Source organism: Rhineura floridana, chromosome 7 (assembly GCF_030035675.1).
Source record: "Rhineura floridana isolate rRhiFlo1 chromosome 7, rRhiFlo1.hap2, whole genome shotgun sequence".
In the NCBI taxonomy this organism is placed as follows: Eukaryota; Metazoa; Chordata; class Lepidosauria; order Squamata; family Rhineuridae; genus Rhineura; species Rhineura floridana.
In genome coordinates this window covers 61,040,370-61,066,361 of record NC_084486.1, presented here as the reverse complement: position 1 = coordinate 61,066,361, position 25,992 = coordinate 61,040,370, and the positions used below count along the sequence as shown (strand labels likewise).

The window sequence follows — 25,992 nt, the reverse complement described above, 5'->3', positions numbered from 1 at the left end:
AAGAAATAATTCAACTGAAATGGAACTGGCTTGCACTGGCATGGGATCCTTTTGCTTCTTATTCTCCTTTCAGTTACACCATAACAACATCCACTGATTAATGTGATTCTAGTCAGTAAATAAATTCTGTGTCCCTCAGGGATATAGGAAAAACATTCCCCCTGTCCTGGCCACCTACACTTAAATATACAGCCACCATGTATTTTTCACATTCCGCAATGTTAAATTGAAAATACCCCCCATGCTATCCAATCCATTTCCTGTGTAGCTTGGAGGAATTTGGTAACAGTTGCTACCACTCACCATATGCTCAGAGGCACATGTATCTGAACTATATCAACTGTCTTAATGTTGCTTCCTCCCTGCTAAAACAAGATCAGTGCAGCACATGCCTTCTTTCTATTATTTGGGCTGATTTTAGGTGTTGCCACCACTCACCATATGTTCAGAGGCACATGCTACCAAATTCTTCCAAGCTATACAGCAAGTGGATTGGACTGTGAAACACCAACCCAAATTGTGTTTGCATTTTGACCAATTTGTAGGGCAGTCCAATATCTCAGAGAGGAGGTCAGGTCTCTTGCTCCCCTGGTGCATTCACTATAGGAGCCCAATTTCTCTGCTTTTAAAAATTTGATAGAAATATCTGTTGACTATAGGTGTGTTCTTAAACTGCAAGGTTTTTTTTGCCTATTAGTGAATATCATTCTAAAGAGGCAATCTGACAGTGAACAATTACCATCCACACCACTATAGTCAAGAGGCAGAAAAGCTTATAACACAATGATAATCAGGAACAGAAAACTCTTAAATCAGAACTCTTTTTGAACCACAATGCCATATTAGCTCTGTAATAGACTTTTACCTTAATTTGGGGAATGAGATCGCCAGCCAATTTCTGAATCTGCTTCAGACAATATTTGACACCAGATGGACTGAAGAATGTCACACTAGCAGGAATACCCTGCAGAAAAGTATTAAAAAGAGAAAGAGAATTGACATTTCTTTCTGGTTGAATCTCTAGCCATGTGCTCAAACAAAGGGTGCTTGTTTTTCACTTCCAAGCTACACAGGAAAGACCAACCCAAATTGTGTTTGCATTTTGACCAATTTGTAGGGCAGTCCAATATCTCAGAGAGGAGGTCAGGTCTCCTGCTCCCCTGGTGCATTCACTATAGCTGCCCAATTTCCCTGCTTTTAAAAGTTTGATAGAAATATCTGTTGGCTATAGCTACCTTCTTAAACCGCAAGGTTTTTTGCCTATTAGTGAATATTACATTGTGTCTGTGTGTATACATAACCATTTTAGTTGTTTCTTCCACTTTCATTAGAAGAGTTTTCCTAGAAGATAACTCATTACTTCTCCACTTGGTGGCTATCAATATTCCAGTTGTGATTAAAAGATTCCAAATTAACTCCTGATGTTTCACCAATATATAGTCATGTATAGTCAGTATACAGCATGACAATCAGGTCTAAAAGAATTTCATAGCCTAATATCAAGTCCATTAAGTTTTTAATTTTTCTCCAAAAGTTCATAATCTTTAAACAACTCCACCAAATTTGTTTGAAGTCTCCTGTGGTTTTACACATTGCCAGGATTGATCTAACTCCTGTTTATATATTTTAAATAGATGAAGTGTGCTGAGATATCATTGATTCACTACTACCTTGCATTGATTTTCTCTGATGCTAAATTTTATAGTAAATATATCAATTATTGCTCTGATATTATATATCTGGTCATTCCCCCCCCATACATTCTTAAACCTGTTGCTTCTTGAATCACTTATGGACAACCAAATATTATACATCTTGAACAATAGTCCTTTTTATCCCCTGGCTTCCTTTAGAGGAAGGTGCGAGATACACATTTAATAAATAAGAATCTACATAGTCAGTCAGGAGCTCCTCATTTCTAATATGTTATAGGCAATTCTGGAGCTTGGATTCTATAACCAAGATACCACAGGTATTATAGACATCCTTTCTAATGCCGGTTTTCCCCTTTTTAAAAAACTCACAAGGACTCACCCCATTCTAAACTTGCTCTGTATGGTTGGACTACTGATCAGCACCAACCATAAACTCCACAAGTGAGCATACAGAGATTCAAGGATCCAGATGTGTATGAGACAGCCTGCTGCTGCATGCAAGTATCTGTGGTCTAGGGAACTAATCTCAACAATGGAATTAGAAGAGGACCCCTCCTAAAACCATTTCACAGGGAAACATTGTAAGAAGAAAGCAGTAGCTCTTCAAAGTTCCTAATTCCCACTTGTGGGGGTGAGGGTGCTGATGGAGCAACAAGGGTGAAATCACAACTGCAAATGCAGCAAGAATTAGTGAGGGTCCTCTGCCAGACAGTATTCAATTCATCCAGATCGTAGATAGTGGGGGGATGGCTCTAACTGCCTCAGGATCCTAACCTTCTATGGAACTCTCTCTCTCTCTCTCTCTGACACACTGACACACACACACACACACACACACACACACAGTAAGAAGCCAATGAATACTGATGAAGACTGCCATGTGCAGACAAGCAAAAATCAGTAATAGCATAAGGTACTATATTTAGATTCATCTTAAATAGGCAGGCTATTGTTTGGAGATCCCACGTATGAATCCATGGGTCTTGGGAGGTACCAGGAAAACAAAGGGGAAGCTGATAGCAGAATATCCTTAAAATGTTTTATTTGTTCATGCCTTACGCATGACCACTATTAAATACGCTCTAGTCAGCCTGGGCCAACATATCATAAACATAAATCAGAAATACCTATCAGAAGCAGGTATATTGCAGTATACAATCAATATATGAAATACAGAAACTTTAAACTTTGAAATATAACTGTCGTATCCAGGATGGGACTCAGGAACCAGGCCAGTTGGTGAAAGCAATTCAGTCTTTATTAAAGTAATATCCAGACACAAACTACATCTTCTCATGAAGTTGCACTACAAAAACATATCCTGTGACATACAAGAGAGTTGACAGAACAAGGAATCCCTTTCCCCCCCTTCCCTTAAGAAGGGGCCTTTCTGGCGCAAATTCTCTCACTCCGCCTCAATGCACTCTCATCCACACCCCTTCTCTCTCTTCCCCTTGCTCTCTTTTGCTGTCTTCGTGTGCGTGGTGAGGGGGGAAGTACGGCCCCCTCCCCTTCTGAGGATTCTGCCTCTGGTATGGGCGAAAGCGGGGGGGGGTTGATGTGCTTAAACTGTCAGACTGACTTTTCCCTGGATCAGGAGGGAGTTGAATTCCCCCTTCACCTCCCTCCCTTTCCAGCTGCTCTAGTTGAGAAAGGGGAGGAGGCGTGGGAAGCCCAGCTTCTGTGTCTGTGAAAGCTTCAAGGTCTTCACTGTGAGACGGCTCTATCTCTGAGATTCCCCCCCTTCCTCTGGCTCTTCTTCCCACAGCTCGGGCCAACTGATCTCCTCCTCCTCCTCCTCCTCTGAAACAACAGGGCCCCAATCCTGCATCCCGACAATAACACCTTCAATTTACAGAATCTGTTAGGTTACAATATTGTAAAAGACTGGGTCCATACTCAAAGTCATACTAAAATAGTTAAAGTATTTGGAAATATCTCTCATCATCAGATGGGATATATAGGATACACAACTCTCCTTGCTTCGACCAGGTGTATAGCACTGGTCCTGAACACTGGGTGTTTGGCATTTTTATATTCTTTATTATCAAGAGATGTGCATTCTAGAACCTGGCCTCTCAATCCCTTCTGACTACTGAATCCCTGCTGATCACCGATTCTCTTCTGAGTCTTGTAAGACTTCTAAACAGATAACTACATTTTAAGGAGTTCCATCTCTTCAAACAGACATGTCGGCCCTCTTCCCAGACCTGTTATCTATATGTTTAGTATTCTGGACTCAGCAGTTATGTTGCAGTGTCTGAATGAGATTTGGGAGGGGGAGAGAAACTGCTCTGTAAAAAACAGAACTTTTACAGAAAAACAGGCACTTAAGTCGGAAACAAATACAAACAAATGAAAATAAGGGGCTTGGCCCGTAACAAAACAATTATCAGTAGTTTTACATCTATTTTGCTGAAGTCTGTCTGAAGACAAATATTCAAGTATATAATATTGTGGAGATCCCCTGCAATATTTCACTACTTTTTATTTGTCATGGAGTGGTGTCTTGTACATTAGTTTTTGTTCCTTTACATTAGCTAGAACCTTTTACTTATCTTTCTAACTCTTTTACCACTGCCACCATGTATTTAAATATCAGGTCAATTTACCCGCCTGTAGCTGTCGATAAGCTTGGGACAAAAAAGTACAGACTCAACTTTAAAGTGAAAGCAAAATAAAATTATATTTTTATTGTATATAACTATTACTCTAAACAGATGGTTGTACGGTTAATATATGCTGAGTTTCACTTGGCTACTGTTTCTTTAACTCAGAATGGTTTCACTATAAGGTTACTGTTTCTTTAAAAAGATAAGTATGAGATCCACTTCCCCCTTTTTAATCTATAGTCAATTTCCCTGAACCACTCTTACCCACTTGACATTCATCACATAGGCACTGAGGATTAAACTTGCACTCCTCACTCAGATCTAAGATCTCTTCCATCTGGAATTTCTCAGGGCTCTATCTGGGCTTCTCCTGAAGTCTTCTCCCTGGTCCAGCAACCTCTGCTGCCTCAAGCACTCAACAGCCCTTCTGACTCTTGGCTGCAGAACTCTCTAAAAGGCTGCCTCTTAGGACACACACCCTTCCCTGCAGACCTCCTCAGTTCCAGCAACCTATTCCAGCTCTTGGCTTCTCTTAGGCTTTCCAAGCCTCTGTGGGTGGAGACACACTTACTATTGTGCTTGTCCCAGTGAGTTGCCACCTCCTTTTCCTGGAAACAGGGGCACACAATACTAGTCAATCTCCACTTCTTTTTACTCTCAAACCTGGTCAGATTAGCTTGGGTGCGTTTTTTTAAATTCAGCTTCAGACAGATTTCATAACTGATTGGTAGATCAGGTGCCCCTCCAGGTGTGACCAATGGAAACACTTTGCTCTAGGTTCAGGTACAGAGAACGATTGGCCCAACACTTTGCTGTGGGAGGTCCTGAACGGTCTGAAGTCAGCAGGGGGGAAGGAGATGTGGCCAGCCAAGGGCAGAGTCATTTCAACATGCAGCCAGAAAAACCTCACTGCTTTTGAAGCAACTAGTGTGCCCACAGCCAAAGTCTGTGTCCTCTGCCTGCCTCCAGTTTCTCTTCCTTCAGCTGACCTGCTGCTTCTTTTGTCTCCTTCTTCCCACACCCTCCAGACACACTCTGACCAACTCTACTCTGTGGCTTGAGACAGGTGTTTTATTTCCAAACAGGGGGTCTCACTCTCTCTCTCCAATCATTGCAAATTTGGGTGGAATTCTCCCTCCTCACCCATCAGACCACAACCCTGGTCCAGTGGGTTGAGGCAGAATGTCCACCGACTGACCAATTACATCTCATCAGTTTTCAATTCACTGTGTCTGTATATAAAGTCAGAATTCTAGCTCCCAGAACTATCTTTGTTTTGACGCAATATAAAATGGCAGTTAAACTGACATTCATCTACCTGCACCCCTCTGGCCTTGTATCTCTACAGCTCTCAGCAGAAAAGACAATTTACATACTGTTAACCCTCTACATTCAACAGTGAGGAAAAAAACTTTACTTCAGGAAAAAAAACTCTACAGAAATTTTAGGAAGTGAGACAAGAAAATGGTAAGATGCAACTGTGAAGTACAGACCTAGGATCTATCCTGTTCCATCATTAGCCAATCCTGCAAATGGAATGTTCAGAAGGGGGGCAGGGAAGAGCGTAAAAAATAGTTTGGTCAGTTAGGGATAGGGTTGCCAGGTCCATGGCCTGAGACTGATCCTGTATCTTTAGGAGAAGAGAAAGTCAGCCAAGTGCAGGTGTTCTTGCAACACTATAATGAGAAAAACCACAAGGTGGAATTCTCCCTTCCCCCTGCACAACTTTTAAAGATACAGAAGACCTCTTGGAGGCCGGGCCTGGCACTTGGCTTATATGCTAGCTATACATGTGCATTTTAAAGTTCTTGGTCTAAAAAAAATAGAATAAAACATTTTTTCTTTGCGTTCCTATACCCCTTAATGTTGGGATTTAACAAGTTTTAAAGATAGTACTGGAACCCATATAGAACTGGTCATGCACATGGAGACATGTGCTCTCACATTTATATTACAGCTCCTATTTTGGGAAGTCACCATATGGACTGTCAGTAACTTAGCAAAGGTTACAATAGGCAGATGAGGTGAGACAACTGGTGCCAGTGAGGGGAAAATGTAACTAGGGGTGTGGACCTGGTTTCCCTCATTTGGGGTTTTAAGATGGCTGTCACAGCAACTTCAAGTCCACATACTTTGCAGGAGTCCCATTTACTTTAAAAGGACCATTCTAATTCTAGATTGCTGCCATAATGCCTAAAAACCATGGAGCTTGGAACATAATGCACAACTGAACCAGATATTAGATTACTTGATATCTTTCTGTGAGTGCATCTGAAATAGGCTGAACATCTGAAAAAAGGCACTGAAGGAAAAAAAAAGATATATGCTGATATCATTAGTGTGGTAAGAAATGTTCAAGTTTTATGTAATATAAAACCATAAATATGTTTAGGTGTTACTATGTTTTGTATTATAAAAATATCTGAGGACCAGTCCCATTTTTATCAAATGTATTGTATTTAAGATGATTAAAAGAACAGCCAGAGGAATTCTGCCTCAATAGCTGGAAATAAATAACTTAAGGAGCTTGTTAGTTGGTCTCGCTCCTCCACAGCAATACTAACTTACCAAACAACCAAGCGAACATAATATTTTCCTCAAAATGTAGCATAACTGCTCAGAAAATGAAATACCTGTTGTATGAAATAATTCCTCAAGGATTCTTGAAGATTAGGATGTTGAATAGTTTGGTAAACGGTAAGGCCTTCCAGTGCAATGCCTGCAATAAAAGCAGTAAAATATATTAATGATTAAACAGGTGTCTATCAGTTTCAATTAAATTAAAACACATTTAAACTGAAATTATACTGAGTATTTATACTAGAATTTATGTGTATCTAGCAGATGCTGCCCCAAATCCAAAAACAACTACCTCTAACTTTGAAAGCAAAGTTCTTATGATTTTTTTTAAAAAAAATTGTCATTTATAGAAATTATTTATTTATTTATTAGATTTATATCCCACCCTTTCTCCTACTAGGAGTGGAAATTCTGAGTGGTTGGTGCTATAATGTAGTCATTTCATATATCATGCAAAGATTGGCTAGGAAACAAATCAAGGCATATGAGGCAAATTGAACAAGAATCCCACACAACACAACATGAGCCTGAAGATTTTTCAAGGGCTTAAAAATACAAGCATTATACCTGAACAAAGAAATTCAGAGGTCAAGTTATATTTATACATTACATTTCTAGAAAATCCATAATTTGAGCATTTAAAATCTTGCAATAAATCTTAACTGACTGGACAAGATCTGTCATGGAGTAGACAACTATAGTATTTTGGATTTATTATCAGAATATTGGATAAATGGGAAATATCTCCACCTGAGATTGATTTGGGAATCCATGAAGAGCACGTGCAGGGAGAATGATTTCAAGGAATTGAAAGCAGGATCCTCAAATACATTTTATATGTAACAATCAGTTTTCTCACCAATGGAACTAGGGATTCTTAAGATGGGAAAGTGGGTACAATCTCCTCCTCTTAGAATTTGGACATACTTCTAATTGACCTGCCAATTGTCCATTGTAATGTCTGAATTAGTAGCCATAACATTGGCTGCATACTGGCTATCTGAAGGAAGCAGTAATCTTATCTCATTCTAACTTTGGGCTATTATCTATCAAAAGCAGGTATTTAAAATCAGTAGTGGTTTTAATCCAGCTCACAGATTTAATTAGGCCCAGCATGGGTCAGAATTTGGTCCACAAGGCCATTTTCTCCAAACCACATCTACCTTCCAACACCTGACATTATATGAGATATTAGGTATGGGGCAGGCTGCAAAGGAACAATCAAGAGCCTTAAAGCGTGTTCTTGATTATGCCTTGGCAGGTGGGGTTTGCATTTTGTGCCTTTAACATTTGGCACCAAATGCAAGCCCTGTCCATTAAGGAGCTTCTGAGTTCAGCCGATCCCTGCAAAAGTGGGAGTTGCAACCAGTGCCGATCAACTGATTGGCATTGACTGGAACCCCCTGCTGGGATTGGCTGCACTCTGAAGTTCTCAATAAGAAGCCTCAGGGTGCAGCCATCTGAAATCACTATGATGTTATGTGATTTATAGATGGGCAGCCTGGGAGGGGGGTAGGGGAGATATAGATACAGTCTGTTGGCCAGATCTAATTCCTTCCTCGTGTTCTAAGGTGACACAACTGCTTCTAAGCAACATAACTAGATTATAAAGGTACAACCTCCTGCCATTTCTTGAGTGGAGGTTTCATCCAGATTTGAACTAGGGACCACAGCAACACAAGGGTTCAGGACAATTCACCTAGGCTACTGGGGATGGGCTATTAGGGAGTACTAGCTACAATACTAATGGAATAAAACTGTGGAGTACTGTCTGTGCCAACAATGCATGATGAGTCATCACCATCAATACCAGGACAGTCTTTGTTGATGGTATAAATGACAGTGACCCACTTTGTGCTACATGCCAGAGAAATGGGCAAGGATGGGTCATTGTATAGGGAGATTATTAAGAGGTTCATTTATGCACCATCATTTTGGCTTCAGCAAAACCAGAAGTTGGGCACACACTGATACTTTGCAGACTGTATTAGTATGAAGTTGCTCCTTGGTAAGATCTAGGTTGTCATACGAATAATTATCGGCACAGTCTTCTCAGTACGATTACATTTCTTCAGGACAGTCATGCCACATTTCTGAGTCACACAGTTCTTTATAATACTCTTGAGTTTTAAATCTTGAATCCACTTCTTGTTATAATTTTATAGATATTTAAAAATAACATAACTGAGTTTTTCATGAAGGGATCACCTTGAACAAATGGCTCCCTACTCAAAACTGCAGTGATAAGTGTATTTGGCCAAAGATTGGTTATGTTGGTAGATTCGTTGGGCCACATTCGCACCATACATTTATTCCACTATTATTCCACTTTAAACAGTCATGACTTCCCCCAAAGCATCCTGAGAACTATAGTTTGTGAAGGGTGATGAGAGTTGTTAGGAGACCCCAATTCCCCTCACAGAACTGCTATTCCCAGAGTTCCCTGGGAAGAGGGACTGACTATTAAACAACTCTGGAAGGGCAACAGAGGTCTCCTAATAACTCTCAATGGGTAAAGAGAGAAGGAAAGCAAAAGGAGATAGAAACACGGTCAGAACCCTAAATGCAACAATACAGTAACTGGTACATAGGGACAAAGAGAACTATTACAATAGTTATTGTATAGAAATAGAAGAGGACAACAAAAAGGGAAGAACCAGAACCCTATTCCAAAAGATTAGAGAAATGAAAGGGAAATTTAAACCGAGAGTAGGGATGTTGAATAATCAACAGGGAAACACACTGACTGACCGAGATGAAATAAAAGGAACATAAGAACATAAGAAGAGCCTGCTGGATCAGGCCAGTGGCCCATCTAGTCCAGCATCCTGTTCTCACAGTGGCCAACCAGGTGCCTGGGGGAAGCCCGCAAGCAGGACCCGAGTGCAAGAACACTCTCCCCTCCTGAGGCTTCCGGCAACTGGTTTTCAGAAGCATGCTGCCTCTGACTAGGGTGGCACAGCACAGCCATCATGGCTAGTAGCCATTGATAGCCCTGTCCTCCATGAATTTGTCTAATCTTCTTTTAAAGCCGTCCAAGCTGGTGGCCATTACTGCATCCTGTGGGAGCAAATTCCATAATTTAATTATGCACTGAGTAAAGAAGTACTTCCTTTTGTCTGTCCTGAATCTTCCAACATTCAGCTTCTTTGAATGTCCACGAGTTCTAGTATTATGAGAGAGGGAGAAGAACTTTTCTCTATCCACTTTCTCAATGCCATGCATAATTTTATACACTTCTATCATGTCTCCTCTGACCCGCCTTTTCTCTAAACTAAAAAGCCCCAAATGCTGCAACCTTTCCTCGTAAGGGAGTCACTCCATCCCCTTGATCATTCTGGTTGCCCTCTTCTGAACCTTTTCCAACTCTATAATATCCTTTTTGAGATGAGGCGACCAGAACTGTACACAGTATTCCAAATGCGGCCGCACCATAGATTTATACAATGGCATTATGATATCGGCTGTTCTATTTTCAATACCTTTCCTAATTATCGCTAGCATGGAATTTGCCTTTTTCACAGCTGCCGCACACTGGGTCGACATTTTCATCGTGCTGTCCACTACAACCCCGAGGTCTCTCTCCTGGTCGGTCACCGCCAGTTCAGACCCCATGAGCGTATATGTGAAATTCAGATTTTTTGCTCCAATATGCATAATTTTACACTTGTTTATATTGAATTGCATTTGCCATTTTTCTGCCCATTCACTCAGTTTGGAGATGTCTTTTTGGAGCTCTTCGCAATCCCTTTTTGTTTTAACAACCCTGAACAATTTAGTGTCATCAGCAAACTTGGCTACTTCACTGCTCACTCCTAATTCTAGGTCATTAATGAACAAGTTGAAAAGTACAGGTCCCAATACCGATCCTTGAGGGACTCCACTTTCTACAGCCCTCCATTGGGAGAACTGTCCGTTTATTCCTACTCTCTGCTTTCTGCTTCTTAACCAATTTCTTATCCACAAGAGGACCTCTCCTCTTATTCCATGACTGCTAAGCTTCCTCAGAAGCCTTTGGTGAGGTACCTTGTCAAACGCTTTTTGAAAGTCTAAGTACACTATGTCCACTGGATCACCTCTATCTATATGCTTGTTGACACTCTCAAAGAATTCTAATAGGTTACTGAGACAGGACTTTCCCTTGCAGAAGCCATGCTGGCTCTGCTTCAGCAAGGCTTGTTCTTCTATGTGCTTAGTTAATCTAGCTTTAATAATACTTTCTACCAGTTTTCCAGGGACAGAAGTTAAGCTAACTGGCCTGTAATTTCCGGGATCCCCTCTGGATCCCTTTTTGAAGATTGGCGTTACATTTGCCACTTTCCAGTCCTCAGGCACGGAGGAGGACCCGAGGGACAAGTTACATATTTTAGTTAGCAGATCAGCAATTTCACCTTTGAGTTCTTTGAGAACTCTCGGGTGGATGCCATCCGGGCCCGGTGATTTGTCAGTTTTTATACTGTCCATTAAGCTTAGAACTTCCTCTCTCGTTACCACTATTTGTCTCAGTTCCTCAGAACCCCTTCCTGCAAATGTTAGTTCAGGTTCAGGGATCTGCCCTATATCTTCCACTGTGAAGACAGATGCAAAGAATTCATTTAGCTTCTCTGCAATCTCCTTATCGTTCTTTAGTACACCTTTGACTCCCTTATCATCCAAGGGCCCAATTGTCTCCCTAGATGGTCTCCTGCTTTGAATGTATTTATAGAATTTTTTGTTGTTGGTTTTTATGTTCTTAGCAATGTGCTCCTCAAATTCTTTTTTAGCATCCCTTATTGTCTTCTTGCATTTCTTTTGCCAGAGTTTGTGTTCTTTTTTATTTTCTTCATTTGGACAAGACTTCCATTTTTTGAAGGAAGACTTTTTGCCTCTAAGAGCTTCCTTGACTTTGCTCGTTAACCATGCTGGCATCTTCTTGGCCCTGGCGGTACCTTTTCTGATCTGCGGTATGCACTCCAGTTGAGCTTCTAATATAGTGTTTTTAAACAACTTCCAAGCATTTTCGAGTGATGTGACCCTCTGGACTTTGTTTTTCAGCTTTCTTTTTACCAATCCCCTCATTTTTGTGAAGTTTCCTCTTTTGAAGTCAAATGTGACTGTGTTGGATTTTCTTGGCAATTGGCCAGTTACATGTATGTTTAATTTAATAGCACTGTGGTCACTGCTCCCAATCGGTTCAACAACACTTACATCTTGCACCAGGTCCCGGTCCCCACTGAGGATTAAGTCCAGGGTTGCCGTCCCTCTGGTCGGTTCCATGACCAACTGGTCTAGGAAATAGTCATTTAGAATATCTAGAAACTTTGCTTCTTTGTCATGACTGGAACACATATGCAGCCAGTCTATGTCCGGGTAGTTGAAGTCACCCATTACTACCACATTTCCTAGTTTGGATGCTTCCTCAATTTCATATCTCATCTCAAGGTCTCCCTCAGCATTTTGATCAGGGCGACGATAGATCGTTCCCAGTATTAAGTCCCTCCTGGGGCATGGTATCACCACCCACAATGATTCTGTGGAGGAGTCTGCCTCTTTTGGGGTTTCGAGCTTGCTGGATTCAATGCCTTCTTTCACGTATAGAGCGACTCCGCCACCAATACGTCCTTCCCTGTCCTTCCGATATAGTTTATATCCAGGGATAACCGTATCCCACTGGTTTTCTCCATTCCACCAGGTCTCCGTTATGCTCACTATATCAATGCTCTCCTCTAAGACCAAGCACTCCAGTTCTCCCATCTTGGTTCGCAGGCTCCTAGCATTAGCGTACAGGCACTTGTAAGCAGTGTCTCTCTTCAAGTGTCTTTGGCACTTGTGGTTAGGCCTGTGGTAATTTTGCTCTTCTGAATTTATATCCTGTGCCCCTGCTCTCACAATGCCTACTTCTAGGCCTACCCCTTTTAAAAGTTCATCATTTCTTTGGTTTTTATCCCACGGGGGAGGTTTATTCTGAACCGGACCTTTCTCAGCTCCTGTCGGGTTTCCCCCCTCAGTCAGTTTAAAAGCTGCTCTGCCACCTTTTTAATTTTAAGTGCCAGCAGTCTGGTTCCATTCTGGTTCAAGTGGAGCCTGTCCCTTTTGAACAGGCCCGGCTTGTCCCAAAATGTTACCCAGTGCCTAACAAATCCAAACCCTTCCACCCGACACCATCGTCTCATCCACGCATTGAGACTGCAAAGCTGGGCCTGTCTGGCTGGTCCTGCGCGTGGAACCGGTAGCATTTCAGAGAAAGCCACCTTGGAGGTCCTGGCTTTCAGCATCCTACCTAGCAACCTAAATTTTGCTTCCAGGACCTCACGGCTGCATTTCCCCATGTCGTTGGTGCCAACGTGCACCACGACCACTGACTCCTTCCCAGCACTGTCTACCAAACTATCTAAACGACGGGCGATATCCGCAACCTTCGCACCAGGCAGGCAAAACACCTTGCGGTCTACACGCCCATCACACACCCCACTGTCTATGTTCCTAATGATTGAATCACCCACTACAAGGATCCCTCCAGCCCCTGGAGATATATCCTCGGCACGAGAGGATAGCTGCTCATCCCCCAAGGAATGGGTCCCTTCTAAGGGATCGTTTCCCTCTTCCTCAGCTGGATGCTCTCCTTCCCCGAGACCATCGTTGTCCATGTTAGCAGGAGAGCTATCATCGTTGGAGTGGGACACAGCTATAACGTCCCTGAAGGCCTCCTCCACACACCTCTCTGCCTCTCTCAGCTTTTCCATGTCCGCCACCTTGGCCTCAAGGAAATGAAGGAAGATGGAAGCAATACACTGAAGAACTCTATAAAAGAGATGCGAGAATGAAAGATTCATTCATGGAGGAACCATATGATGAAGAACCAGAAATGTTAGAATGTGAGGGGAAAGCTGCTCTTAAAATACTTGGAAGAAACAAATCACCAGGAACAGATGGCATACCAATAGAGTTGCTACAAGCTACTGAGACTGAATCTGTTCAAATTTTGACAAAAATTTGTCAAGAAATATGGAAAACTAAACTGGCCCATAGACTGGAAGCATTCAATATATATCCTAATTCCAAAGAAAGGGGATCCCAGGGAATGCAGTAATTATCGAACTATTGCCTTAATACACCATGCAAGTAAAGTAATGGTCAAGATTCTACAACAAAGGCTCTTACCATATATGGAGCAAGAAATGCCAGATGTCCAAGCTGGATTCAGAAAGGGAAGAGGCACCAGAGATCATATCGCAAACAATAACTCTCAGCACCATTCACAAACTACAGTTCCCATGATTTTGTGGGGAGAAGTCATGACCGTTTAAAATGGAATAATAGTGGAATAAATGTGTGGTGTGAATGAATGAGCCTCACACAATGAGAAATGCAGTGGAGATAAGTTGGCTATTTTTGAACCCACAAGTATGAAAATATTATTATTGGTCTGATAATCAACATTGTCTCACTTGTCCTGTGCTTCTCAAATTGAAAGACTGATCCTCAAAAGTACTTTAAACACTTTAAATCAAACCTTTCCCCCTGAGTATTGTTGGAAGCATCTCCCTTTTGAGAGCACCACAAGGAAAAAGCAGAGGCAATGAATTGGATGATTCCCCTGTTTGGAAAAAAACACACTTGGATTCAATTCATGATGATATTTTGAGCACAAAAACTGTTAGATAATACTTTAAAACTGTCACATTCTAAACACATAGCAAAAGGTGTTGCATGTCTAACTTATATCCTGAAGACTACTGAAAATATTTAAAGTTCAAGGCAATATGAATTTCACATACAGCAGAAGCCCTTTGGCATGTACATTTAAAAAAAAACATTTCCATTGCCAAGGCATGGATATTTTAGCTAAAAAGATCTGGCAAAAAGATAAATGGCCTTGCTGTGCTCCATTTCTTTTCTAGTCAATAGAGCTACCAAGCACAACACTTGCAGTCCTCTTAATATGTTTTATCCCCTTCCCACACCTTCAGTCACTTGGCATTCCTCAGACTTCAGACATATATACGTGTTTAGCTATTTAAAGGCTCATCTCAGCTGAATAAATGTGCTGTCTTGATATTCTATGTAGAGGAAAGGTCAAGGCTGTCACAGGAGGGGACAGGGTGCTTTGAAAAGGTGTTCCCAGTACTACCTGGCATCTTAACTTCCTTGACTATTGCAAACATCTATTTCTGTCATTAGGGAGAGTTGTCTTATTGGGGATCTCTGACATACCCATTTTTAGTAGACATCCACTTTTCTCCACCCCTGCCAGTTCTCTTAGGAGAATCATCACACAGATGTCCTCAGGAGATCCTTCTTCTAGGACAACAGTCATCCTTGTATACATTCATATACTGTAACTTATTTCTTCTAACATATTATCAAAATTAATATATGGAATTCATTGTCACAGGATGTGCAGATGGCTATTAGGTTAGCTGGCTTTAGAAATGGATTAAAATAACTTCACGGAGCTCTATTAGTTAGCCATGAAAACTAAACAGAACTTCCACATTCAGGACAAGTATATCTCTGAAAACCAAATGCTGGGGATAAAGAGAGAAAGGCTTCATATCGCCTTCATGTCCTGCTTGTGGCCTTCCCGGAAGAATCTATCTGGCTGCTATTGCAAATTTGACACTAGACTGGACAGATGACTAGAGTGATCTAGCAGAGCTCTTATACTCTTAACATAGATTAATGTTCTCCAGAGGCTCAGCGTTCACACTACATTACCCTACCATAAATGGCAGTTGTTCTCTATACATCCTTCCTTAACCAGAGAGGTCATCATGGAGCAGGAGAAGACTGTGGTCCTTTGCCTGATGTGTACAGCTTACTTCTTCACAACTAATTTAGGAAATGTTAAGCAGAAATCATATGGCTCCTAATGAAACCTCATCTATTCTGCTCAATCTTCTTAAAGGCACTTTTGTCCCTCAAGACTATTTATTTATTTATTAAATTTATATTCCCCCCTTCCTCCCAGAAAGAGCTCAGGGAAGCAAAAAGAAAAAACACTAAAAGCACCCTAAAACATAGTAAAAACAAAAGACTTTAAAACATAATTTAAAAAAACTTTTAAAAACAATTTTAAAAACATCTTAAAAACAGACTCAGACTGGTATAAGGTCTCTACTTAAAAAGGCTTGTTGAAGAGGAAGATCTTCAGTAGGCACCAGAAAAATAACAGAGATGGTGCCTGTCTAATATTTAAGGGGAGGGAGTTCCAAAGGGTAGGTGCCACTGTACTAAAAGTCCATTTCCTATGTTGTATGGAATGGATCTCCTGATAAGATGGTATCTCCAAGAGGCCCTCACCTGCAGAGCGCAGTGATCAACTAGGTATATAAGGGGTAAGATGATCTTTCAGGTATCCTAAATATTAACAATGGTTCCTATCAAGATTTATGAATATATTTCAATTGCTTGCATATTTGGATTGATGCATATGCACGTTAAGAAAACATGTATATTGTACTTCTGAGCCAAGCTAGGAATGCTTTGAAGGTTTTCTGAGCCAAGCTAGGAATGCTTTGAAGGTTTGCTCATAGGTGATATGTTTTAGACGACATGAAAATGGAGAAAACAATTAAAAAAATTCTGATTCTGTTATTTTAAGAGGATTTGCTTTAAAAAAATATTTTTCACCTGGGTAAAAAAGCATCGTTTGGGGTGTTTATTTTAAATGCTATAAGCACATCCTTGCCTTTTAGTGTTAAGATCCAGTTTCCTCTAAGGTGAAGAAAAGAGATTCACTCCACTAAAATCGCTAAAGTACCTTATTAGGAGTCTGCACAAATTTATCAGAATAATCTACTTGCAAACTGAAGTTTTATTAGGCACCACAGATATGTTAGTAATAAATTACAGAAAACAACAAAGGACTTGAGACAGAATGTACAGCAGTATTTTGAGAGATAAAAGCAACATATGTTAATATCAATCCTACCAAGACTTGTGTTGGTTAATTGAAAAGCCAATGTGACATCTGAAAAGTACTGCTAATCCTTTTAGACTTGTGTTTACAAAGGAAGAAAGAATAACAGCCTGATAGCTCTGGCTAATATAACGGGCACTAACCCCGGCAGTATTTTTTTCCTTTATAACCAACTACACAGAGGCATTAAATTCTAAACGTCCTTAAGATTTGTCTTGAGAAAAAGACTGATGCAACCTATTTAATTAAGGAGTCAATTGATATATTTGCCCAAGTACTTCAGCCAAAGTCAGCATCAAAGACAAGGAAACCTGAATAACAATGAAACTATTTTCATATTGATACAACATTTTAGAATTTCTGCTCTAGTTAAGTCTTTTTTTTAAAAAAAAGATTTAATTCTTTTAACTTTTGTGTACAAGAAAAAATTGAGAGCAGAGATTAATAACTAATTTTGTTATGAGAGGTGCTTTGTATACCCTTTCATTGTCATTGCCATCTATGGCTACTGTGAACAAGACTTTTGGGTCATAGTGGATAGCTAGACAAAGATGTTGACCTAGTCTATGGCAGCTGTGAAAAAGGCATATTCCATGCTAGGAATCATTAGGAAAAGGACTGAAAATAAAACTGCCAATAGTATAACACCGTTATACAAATCTATGATGTGACCACACCTGGAAAACTGTACTTCTGGTTGCCTCACCCCAAAAAGAATATTGTAGAGCTGGAAAGTGTTCAGAAAAGGGCAACCAAAATGATTAAGGAGATGGAACAATTCTCCTATGAGGAAACTCCCCTATGCAACATTTGGGCCTTTTTACTTTAGAGAAAAGGTAAGCGGGCCATGATAGAGGTGTATAAAATTATGCATGATATGGAGAAAGTGGGAAAGAAACGTTTTTCTCCCGCTCACACAGTTGTGATCTTGGGAACATCTACTGAAGCTGGATGTTCAAAAATTCAAATAACTTCTTCACACAGCACAGAGCTAAAATACGGAATTTACTTCTACAGGAGGCAGTGACAGCTACCAACCTGGTCGGCTTTAAAAGAGGATTAGACAAACTGACTGAGGATAAGGCTATCAGTGGCTACTGTCGGGGGCAGTAAGCCTCAATACCAGTTGCTGGGAATCACAATTAGAGAGAATTCTGTGGTACTCAGGTCCTGCTTGCTATCTTCCCATAGATATACATTTGGCCACATGATGCTGGACTAGAATCATAGAGTTGGAAGAAGCCTATAAGGCCATCGAGTCCAACCCCCTGCTCAACGCAGGAATCCAAATTAAAACATACCTGACAGGTGCCTGTTCAGCTGCCTCTTGAATGCCTCCAGTGTTGGAGAGCCTACCACCTCCCTAGGTAATTGGTTCCATTGTTGTACTGCTCTAACAGTCAGGAAGTTTTTCTTGATGTTCGAAATCTGGCTTCCTGTAACTTGAGATTATTCTGTGTCCTGCACTCTGGTATGATTGAGAAGAGATCCTGGCCCTCCTCTGTGTGGCAGCCTTTCAACCTAGGCAACCTAGATGGGCCATTGGCCTGATCCAGCTGGCTCTTCTTTTATTCTTATAGCAAACAGATACTGGGAGTGTTCATTTAAGCAGATATGTATTATAAATGGAAAAAACTAAGGTTAATTTATTTCACACTGAGAGAGGTTGATTAACCAAACATGAGCATGTGCTAAGTGTTTTGATTATCTCTGAATCAACTGTAAGAATCTTCACTGATGGAAAGACTACAACTGATTGAGAATACCTGAAAGATCTGATCTCTCATTTCTTATAGATTGTGTCTTCTGTAATTTTGCAGGAGGGAGTTTTATGAATAGAAATTTTTTCATATACTGCATGGACTTCTGTACACACATCAGGGTTCTTTATTAGCATGTAATGTGTTTAACATGTATGTGATCACAATTTTGCAGAGAAAGGGATGTTTTTTTCCAAAGAAAGGACGGCTTTTTTGAAAAAAGAAACCCCGCAAAATTCAGTGCAGCCCTAGTATTTATTACTATTTATTAGCATCCCATAACCCAGGCATGGGGAACCTGTTACCCTCCAGATATTCCCAGATGTTGCTGGACTATAATGCCTATCATCTCTGATCACTGGCCATGCTGGCTGGGGCTGGAGAGCTGGAATCCAACAGCAACTGGAACACCAGTTTGCCACCCCTGCCACAGCCAATCACTTTGGTAGTGTGCAGTTTAAAGTCAGGGTTGTGGACTTTCCATTGTCAACTGGACAGAAAAACATGCATTCTGTATGGACCATAAAAGGAGTGTGTACAATAAAAAAGTATCATGATAGATTATAATAAAATAATAATTCAGTTATTGAAAAATGTTCAACCACTTACAGGAACAAATGTATCCAGCTAGTTTTTCAGCATTTCCAGAGTTCTCTCCCTGTGATGTGAGGCCCATTTCTGCTACTGAAAGAAAATGAAAAAAAGAAGTTCTTAGGATTAATCTGAAAGTTCGACTGAGCCAGTGAGGATATTCATCTTTCAAAAATGCTTGCTAACATTATCTTAAATTCACTGTTTAATGTGTTTTTTATAGGGATGTACATATTAGAATTTGCTATCCAATCACTTGACTGGCTGTGTGGAAGCCAGTGAAAATGTAGAGTGACATGGCAAAATGGTATTCATCTTTGAACCTCAGATTCTGACAGGTGGAACACTGCACTAAGGAGGCAGAATACTTCTTAGTCAACAGCAGCTGAAGTAAAGCAACATGAACAAAGGTACACCAGCATTAAATCTGAAGCCAAAGAACTCTGCTTTTCCTCAGATCTTTGCATGGACAAATTTTACCAAGTTACAGTGAAAAGAGCAGATAAGAGAAAAATCTACTCATTTGAAATGTGGTGTTGGAGGAGAGCTTTGCGAAAACCATGGACCGCAAAAAAGACAAATAATTGGGTGTTAGAACAAATTAAACCAAAACTATCACTAGAAGCTAAAATGATGAAACTGAGGTTATCATACTTTGGACACATCATGAGAAGACACGATTCACTAGAAAAGTCAATAATGTTGGGGAAAACAGAAGGGAGTAGAAAAAGAGGAAGGCCAAACAAGAGATGGATTGATTCCATAAAGGAAGCCACAGACCTGAACTTACAATATTTGAACAGGGTGGTTCATGACAGATGCTCTTGGAGGTCTCTGATTCATAGGGTCGCCATAAGTCAAAATTGACTTGAAGGCACATAACAACAACAACATACAGGGATTGTACATTTATACTCCTATCATAGTAACAATAACAGCAATAAAATGGGCCAAAAGGCTTACAATCTAGAAAGCAAGATCATTAGGAAAGAGGGATATAAAGCGAAGGCATAGGCAAAAATCCAAAATCAATCCTATAAAGATATGCTTTGAGATAGACAAAGGCTGGGATTAATATTCATCTCCCACTTTCACTTCCGCAGCAAAACCACAATACAGCCACAAATCTACAATATTTTCATAGCTTTCATGTATACTCTCCAATCCATTTCTACCTGAATTAATTATGTAAAACTGATGCTAGATATGCTAGATGCTACCAGCAGTTTGATGACACCACACTCTAAATCCTCAGATGATCAGTCTCAGATGTTTCATATAGATGTTAAATGAAATCAAAAGCAGATGAGATGTCCAGAAAAACCAATGGGGCTCCACTTTTCCTGAAGATCTCTAGAAAGAGATTGACCATAGAAACCACAGCAATATCTGTTCCATGTTCCAGACAAACTATCCCAGCAGGGCTCAAAAGGACCAAGAAAACTAGCTTAGTCTAAGAGAGTGTTCAGTTACCTTATCAAAGAATAGAACATTTGAGACTAAACAATAGTTTTTAAAAAATATCAGTTCTAGGGAGATATCTTTAAAGAAAGAAAACTTCTAAAATCTGTTTCTTTTAACAAATGTGACTTTCTGCCTTCCTTGAGAGGGTTACTAATAATCTGAAGAAAAGAGGCCACTTTCTCCCAGCATTATTTAAGCATTCAAGGTTGCAATCCTAAATACATTTACCTTGGAATGAGAACAATGGGGCTTACTTCTGAGTAGCCATGCAGAGGACTGTACTGCAAGTTAAGAGTACATGTTTTTGTACAGCAACCTGTCCCATCCTCAAGTGAAATTAATCAGAAACAATTCAAGAAATTTTAAAAAAGATGCTAAAGATGGTTCAGACTGCCAGGAGTTTCCATGGGCTATGATTGGGAACCTCTGGATCTGATGCCTCTTACAGTGTCCATAAGGCTCCCAGACTTACTCCTGCCACCCACTATTTCATAAAACCTCTGGGCTAGGCTTCGGTTTCAGCGTGGGGGAAAAGTCAGTTTTGACTTTGTCACAGGGGTCTGCTATACCTGCTCTTGCTCATATTTATTTTTATTATTATTTATTTATTAGAGTTATATCCCGTCCTTCCTTCCAGTAGAAGCCCAGGGTGGCATATGATTGCTTGCTCCCTTGCCTTGCTGTGGATTCCCCATCAGGCTCCAGTCCTGGAGACTTGTGCTTCCTGCTTTGACAGCTCCCTAGGCTGCCTACAGCCCAGCGTCCTGGCACAAGTTTTGATATTGTTGCCAGCCCACCTATTTCTATGTTCTGGTCAGATTATATATAAGCAACTTTATCCATGGAATGTGGTGCAGAACCGTCATGGTGAGCTAGACAGTAAGTAATTATTTATAACCCTATCTTCTAATTATAAGGGTTAGGGTTGCTTCACAACATGAGAAATACTATATAGAGTAAAATAGTTCTACAAATTAACTCAAAGCAGCAAGCTTTGAATTATACAATTGTATACAATACAATACAAAACCCGCAGAAGTAAAACTATAAACATTAAAATCTTAGTGAAAAAGAATATTTTTAGCTTATAATGTAAAGAAGCTAGAGTGGTTAACAGTTTCTGAACATAATGGGTAAAGATCCAATCGCCTTTCAACCGTCCAAGTACCTCCAGGAACAAAATTCAACAGATGTGCTTTCAGCTGCCACCATTACCATGGGACAGCCCTTCAAGCAGATCTTATGCCATGCTTGGGCTAGGGCATTCTCCACGGTGGCACCCACACTATGGAATGCCTTGCCAAGTCAGGTGCATCAGACCCCATCACTATATAGATTTAGGTGGCTGGTAATGACATGGATGTTCAAAAATACCCTCTTTTTTTTTTAAGAGCTTTCTGTCTGGTTTTTGGCAATGCTGGAATTATTTATGTGCTTTTTTGTTTAATCTGGGGATGGTTTTCATGGAAATATTGTTTTGGCACTGTGGTGTCAGGTGCTCTACGTTCCTTGGAAAGTAGACAGGATATACGTTTTTAAAATTAAAAATAAGCAAATAAGTAGGGCAGGAGCCTTCTACCAGATTTAAGTGAAACACCTCTCCAAGATCCACTGCTTTCTGAAAATGGCACAACACTCTTATAGCAGTTTCAGTATAAATAATATCCCAGAGGCATGCAAAATGTTTTCAAATGCATCAGTATGCCTTGTCTTCTAGCATATCCTGGATTTCTGAAGGAATGATGACAATTTAGCCCCTCCCAGTAGTGAAATACCTTCTGAGATTTACCTTGGTTGGCAGATATCTTGATAATTAATGGACTAAATAATAAGGAACAGAATGTGTTGGTTAAGCTTGCTTTAACAAGAAAAAACAACTGTATCTGTTGCAAAGCAAAGCATGATATATAGTTGTTATTAATATTTTTATAGGAGGTCATGTAAAAATGTGGCTTACCTACGCCAGCAGTAGCTTTTCCTACTACATAAACTGATTTGGTATTCCATTTTTCTCTCAGACAATTTTTCCAAACTGTAAAACATTAAAATTATGTGTAAGCATTTGGCAAAAAAGTACAAATAGTACAATGCTGATTTGGACATGTGTCCAAAAGACTGCTTATTTTGAAAATGTGTGAGCTCAGCAAAATATTAATAACTATTACTACTGTATAAATGTCAGCAACTATGGACATCAAACAAAATTGCATTTTTGTTCACTTTAAAAACAGCAGTTTAATATGCTTTAAACATTTGGCTGGACAGACACTACTTTTGGTTATGTTGTCTGAAGCAGCTTTTTTAATGCATACCTTTAGGGTGCTTCCAGACAGGTGTTTATTGTGGGGATGAGTGCTGCTCACGCCTGCAAATTTTTCACAGCGTCCACACAAAGTTGTTGGCATCCATTTAATTTGGATTTACCCTTTCTAGGAAAAATCTGATAAGTTAAAAATGGTTGCCAACAACCTGTTCGCAATTTTAAGCTGCCATCTGGAAACACCTATCGATTACAAAAGTCAGTATGCCCTAGGCTACAGGCAGGGCTTTTTTTGTGACAGTTCTCACTGGTATGGAGAACTGGCCTCTCTCTCTTTTTTTTTTTGCTGCCAATAGCAGCCATTTTGTGCTGACACCCATAGCACTTTTATCAAGATGTGAGTAGTGGCACCTCATTTTTTTTACCAAAAAGCACCGGCTAGATATAATCAACATTTTAGTCTAAGTGCAATCCTGACATTATGAATTTGTCTTTAGTATTTTTTTCTGAAGTAGATCCACAGAAAATACTCACCTACAAACATTTTGAAGAAAATATGTGAACTTTGGGGGCTGAGGAGCTGAAATCTCTCCCTCAGATTTTAATTTTATTTATTGCAATCCTTACAGCTGTTGCCAGCCATCATTTCCCTTCACTGTTAGGGCTTCTCCTTCTTGGAGAGCCATATTTGGTTATGTAGCTGAAGGCAAATGAAGCAAATTTGGAGTGAAAAGCAATGGTTCCTGCACCCACTGCTTTCTCTCTGAATGGGTATCCAAGGGTGAAGTGAATGCGGCTGCCATCTGAATGAGTACCAGAGAGCAGGAAGCCGTATTGGACAACATGATGGGGTGCTGCCACTCACCTGACCTCTGGCCAGTCTCATAGCTGCTGCTTGCTGGAAGATAGAGGGGAAGGTAGCAGTGAGGTTGGTTCAATGCAAAAGCACTGGCAGAGCCAATCTAACACTCCTGCTGGTACATTTGCACCACCCCAGCCTCCCTGCCACCTTGCCCCTCTACCTTCCAGTAAGCAGCAATTATGTGACCGGCCAGAGGTAAGTATCACCACCCCACCATGCAGTCTGCTACTGGCAGGAAGCATGTCTGTTGCCAGGGCTGCCAGCCAATACAAATGCTTTTCCATTTGCCATGCTGTGAACACTTCTGTCCACTTTCAAGTCTTCTTAAGTTGATGAAACAAAAAGTGTTCTCAGATAGGTCCCTCTGCCCCCAGCAATTTTGGTTCAGCTGTCTTCTGAAAATAAGGTTGAATACATAACAGATTTTTTATTTCAAGCAAAACTAAAAATGGCAAGAAATACTAGAACACTTGAAGAAACTCTAAGTTGGCACATTTAAAGAATTGGCAAGATGAAGTTCTTTTTAGGCTGTGAGATTTCTATGAATACAGGCAACTGCTGATTGTCGAGAAGCTTTTAAGAAAGCTCAATGATCTATGGATTGCATATTCATCAGATTTGTGTTTTATTTCTAAGAAGGTGGTTAAAGAAGTGGCGATTAGAGATCTTACAAGGTTTGAGCATTTAAATTAGAGTAAACCAAGGGTTTAGTGTCACAAATTTATTCTTTATTGATTGATTGATTGATAAGATGACCACTTTCTTTACAGTGCTAAAAGAGTTGTGGGAACATGTCTTGGGTACCTCCTTTGCAGATGAGACCTGGGCGGCTGTTTGGTACAAAATACCTGTTAAGTCTGTTTTGGCTGTAATCAGAAAATGTCATCTAAAGTGGTCACACTACTAGTACCTTACTCCCTTGTGTTTTGCACATGTTCTGAATCCACAGGTCATAGTTGTTGGCAAGGTTGCATGGAGTGGGTTCATACACTCATATGGGCTGAGCTTGACCAAACATTGAAATGTAATGGACTATTTTTTTTAATGAAACCTCTGCTTTAATGAACCAGCTGATACTTAAAACACCACAGCTAGCTCTCTTGAACTGGGAAGCGAGTCACAAGGCTCTGATGTTAATATCCTTCTTGTTATTAGCAGCAAGGATGGAGGTTGCAAAGAACTGGAAGCTGGCAGAGCTACTGATGCATGAGGCCTCGTTGAACTGCTTATGGCATGTTGCCTGAGCAGAAAAGCTAACTTTTGAACTAAAACTTGCCAAAGGGAAAGCCAAATCATGAGATTTCTTTGCTGTTTGGCATCTGTTTGTGATTTACATAGAAGCATGGAGGCACATATTAGAGGTGCCCCGTGCTTTTCTTCATTTATGGAATAGGGATTGAGACTCACTTTGTGCTGTTCTAAGGGAGTTCCCACTACACTTTACTAGTGTATATCTGAAAAGGTTTTTCTCTCTTTATTCACACTGTAAGTCTAGGTGATCTGTTACAGTCACTCTTGCTGTTCATTTTATTGTACCCGGTGGTCTCAAGGGCCTTGGCAAAGGGGAGGGGGGATTTTTATCGTCTTTGGATTTCCTGATTGTTTGTATGTGTTTAGTATTTTGTATATCTAAACTAATAAAATATATGAAATACTGCCAAAAAAACACAAAACACCACCTGGAAGGAACTCAAAGCAATATCATGACCACATTTTCATTTGGCAGTACATGCTTGAGTTGCTGGTATAACATGTACATAGAATTTCATAATAAAGCCAATTTCTTCTTTCAGTAATAATTTCACAGGTGGAAATCACCCTGAAAGTATTAATAAAAGAGAGTAGAAGTCAAAAAGTCTCTCTCTCTCTCTCTCTCTCTCTCTCTCTCTCTCTCTCACACACACACACACACACACACACACACACACAGAGAGAGAGAGAGAGAGAGAGAGAGAGAGAGAGAGAGAGAGAGTACAGGCAGGGACCAAGACTTTCAAGCAACTAAGTTCTGGTGCCTCTCATTTTAAAAGTGTAGCTGGAAGGAAACAGAAAGCAAAAATAAATAAATACGTAAATCATGCCCACCATTTTTAAAAAAAACCCCAAGGTGATATCTAATTTAGAACTATATGGAAACAAAAACACAATCCCAACCATCCACCCTCTTTTACTGAAAGATCCTGTAGCTGAAAGGGAATATTCCTCCTTTCCAATTCCTAAGTCCACATTTGCCAAACCCCTGAACCCATTTTCAGTGCTAAGTGTCCCAGGAAAACCAACAAGAGGGCTTCAGATAGCATCAAGAGT

General features: G+C 40.3%; 1 protein-coding gene across 3 annotated transcripts in view; it reads right to left on the bottom strand.

Moving 5' to 3' along the window:
• The window catches only part of UROS (uroporphyrinogen III synthase), a 55,660-nt gene that overhangs the window by 1,470 nt on the left and 28,198 nt on the right, over positions 1 to 25,992 (bottom strand). For 2 of the 3 annotated variants that reach the window (XM_061635696.1, XM_061635694.1), the window contains exons 5-9: positions 22,521 to 22,595; positions 19,118 to 19,192; positions 14,340 to 14,423; positions 6,901 to 6,986; positions 866 to 964 (exon numbers count right to left, since the gene is read on the bottom strand). In XM_061635696.1, coding sequence (XP_061491680.1) covers positions 866 to 964; positions 6,901 to 6,986; positions 14,340 to 14,423; positions 19,118 to 19,192; positions 22,521 to 22,595 — 419 coding nt within the window. The remainder of the gene's footprint in view (positions 1 to 865; positions 965 to 6,900; positions 6,987 to 14,339; positions 14,424 to 19,117; positions 19,193 to 22,520; positions 22,596 to 25,992) is intronic. The other variant, XM_061635697.1, reaches the window with a different exon arrangement.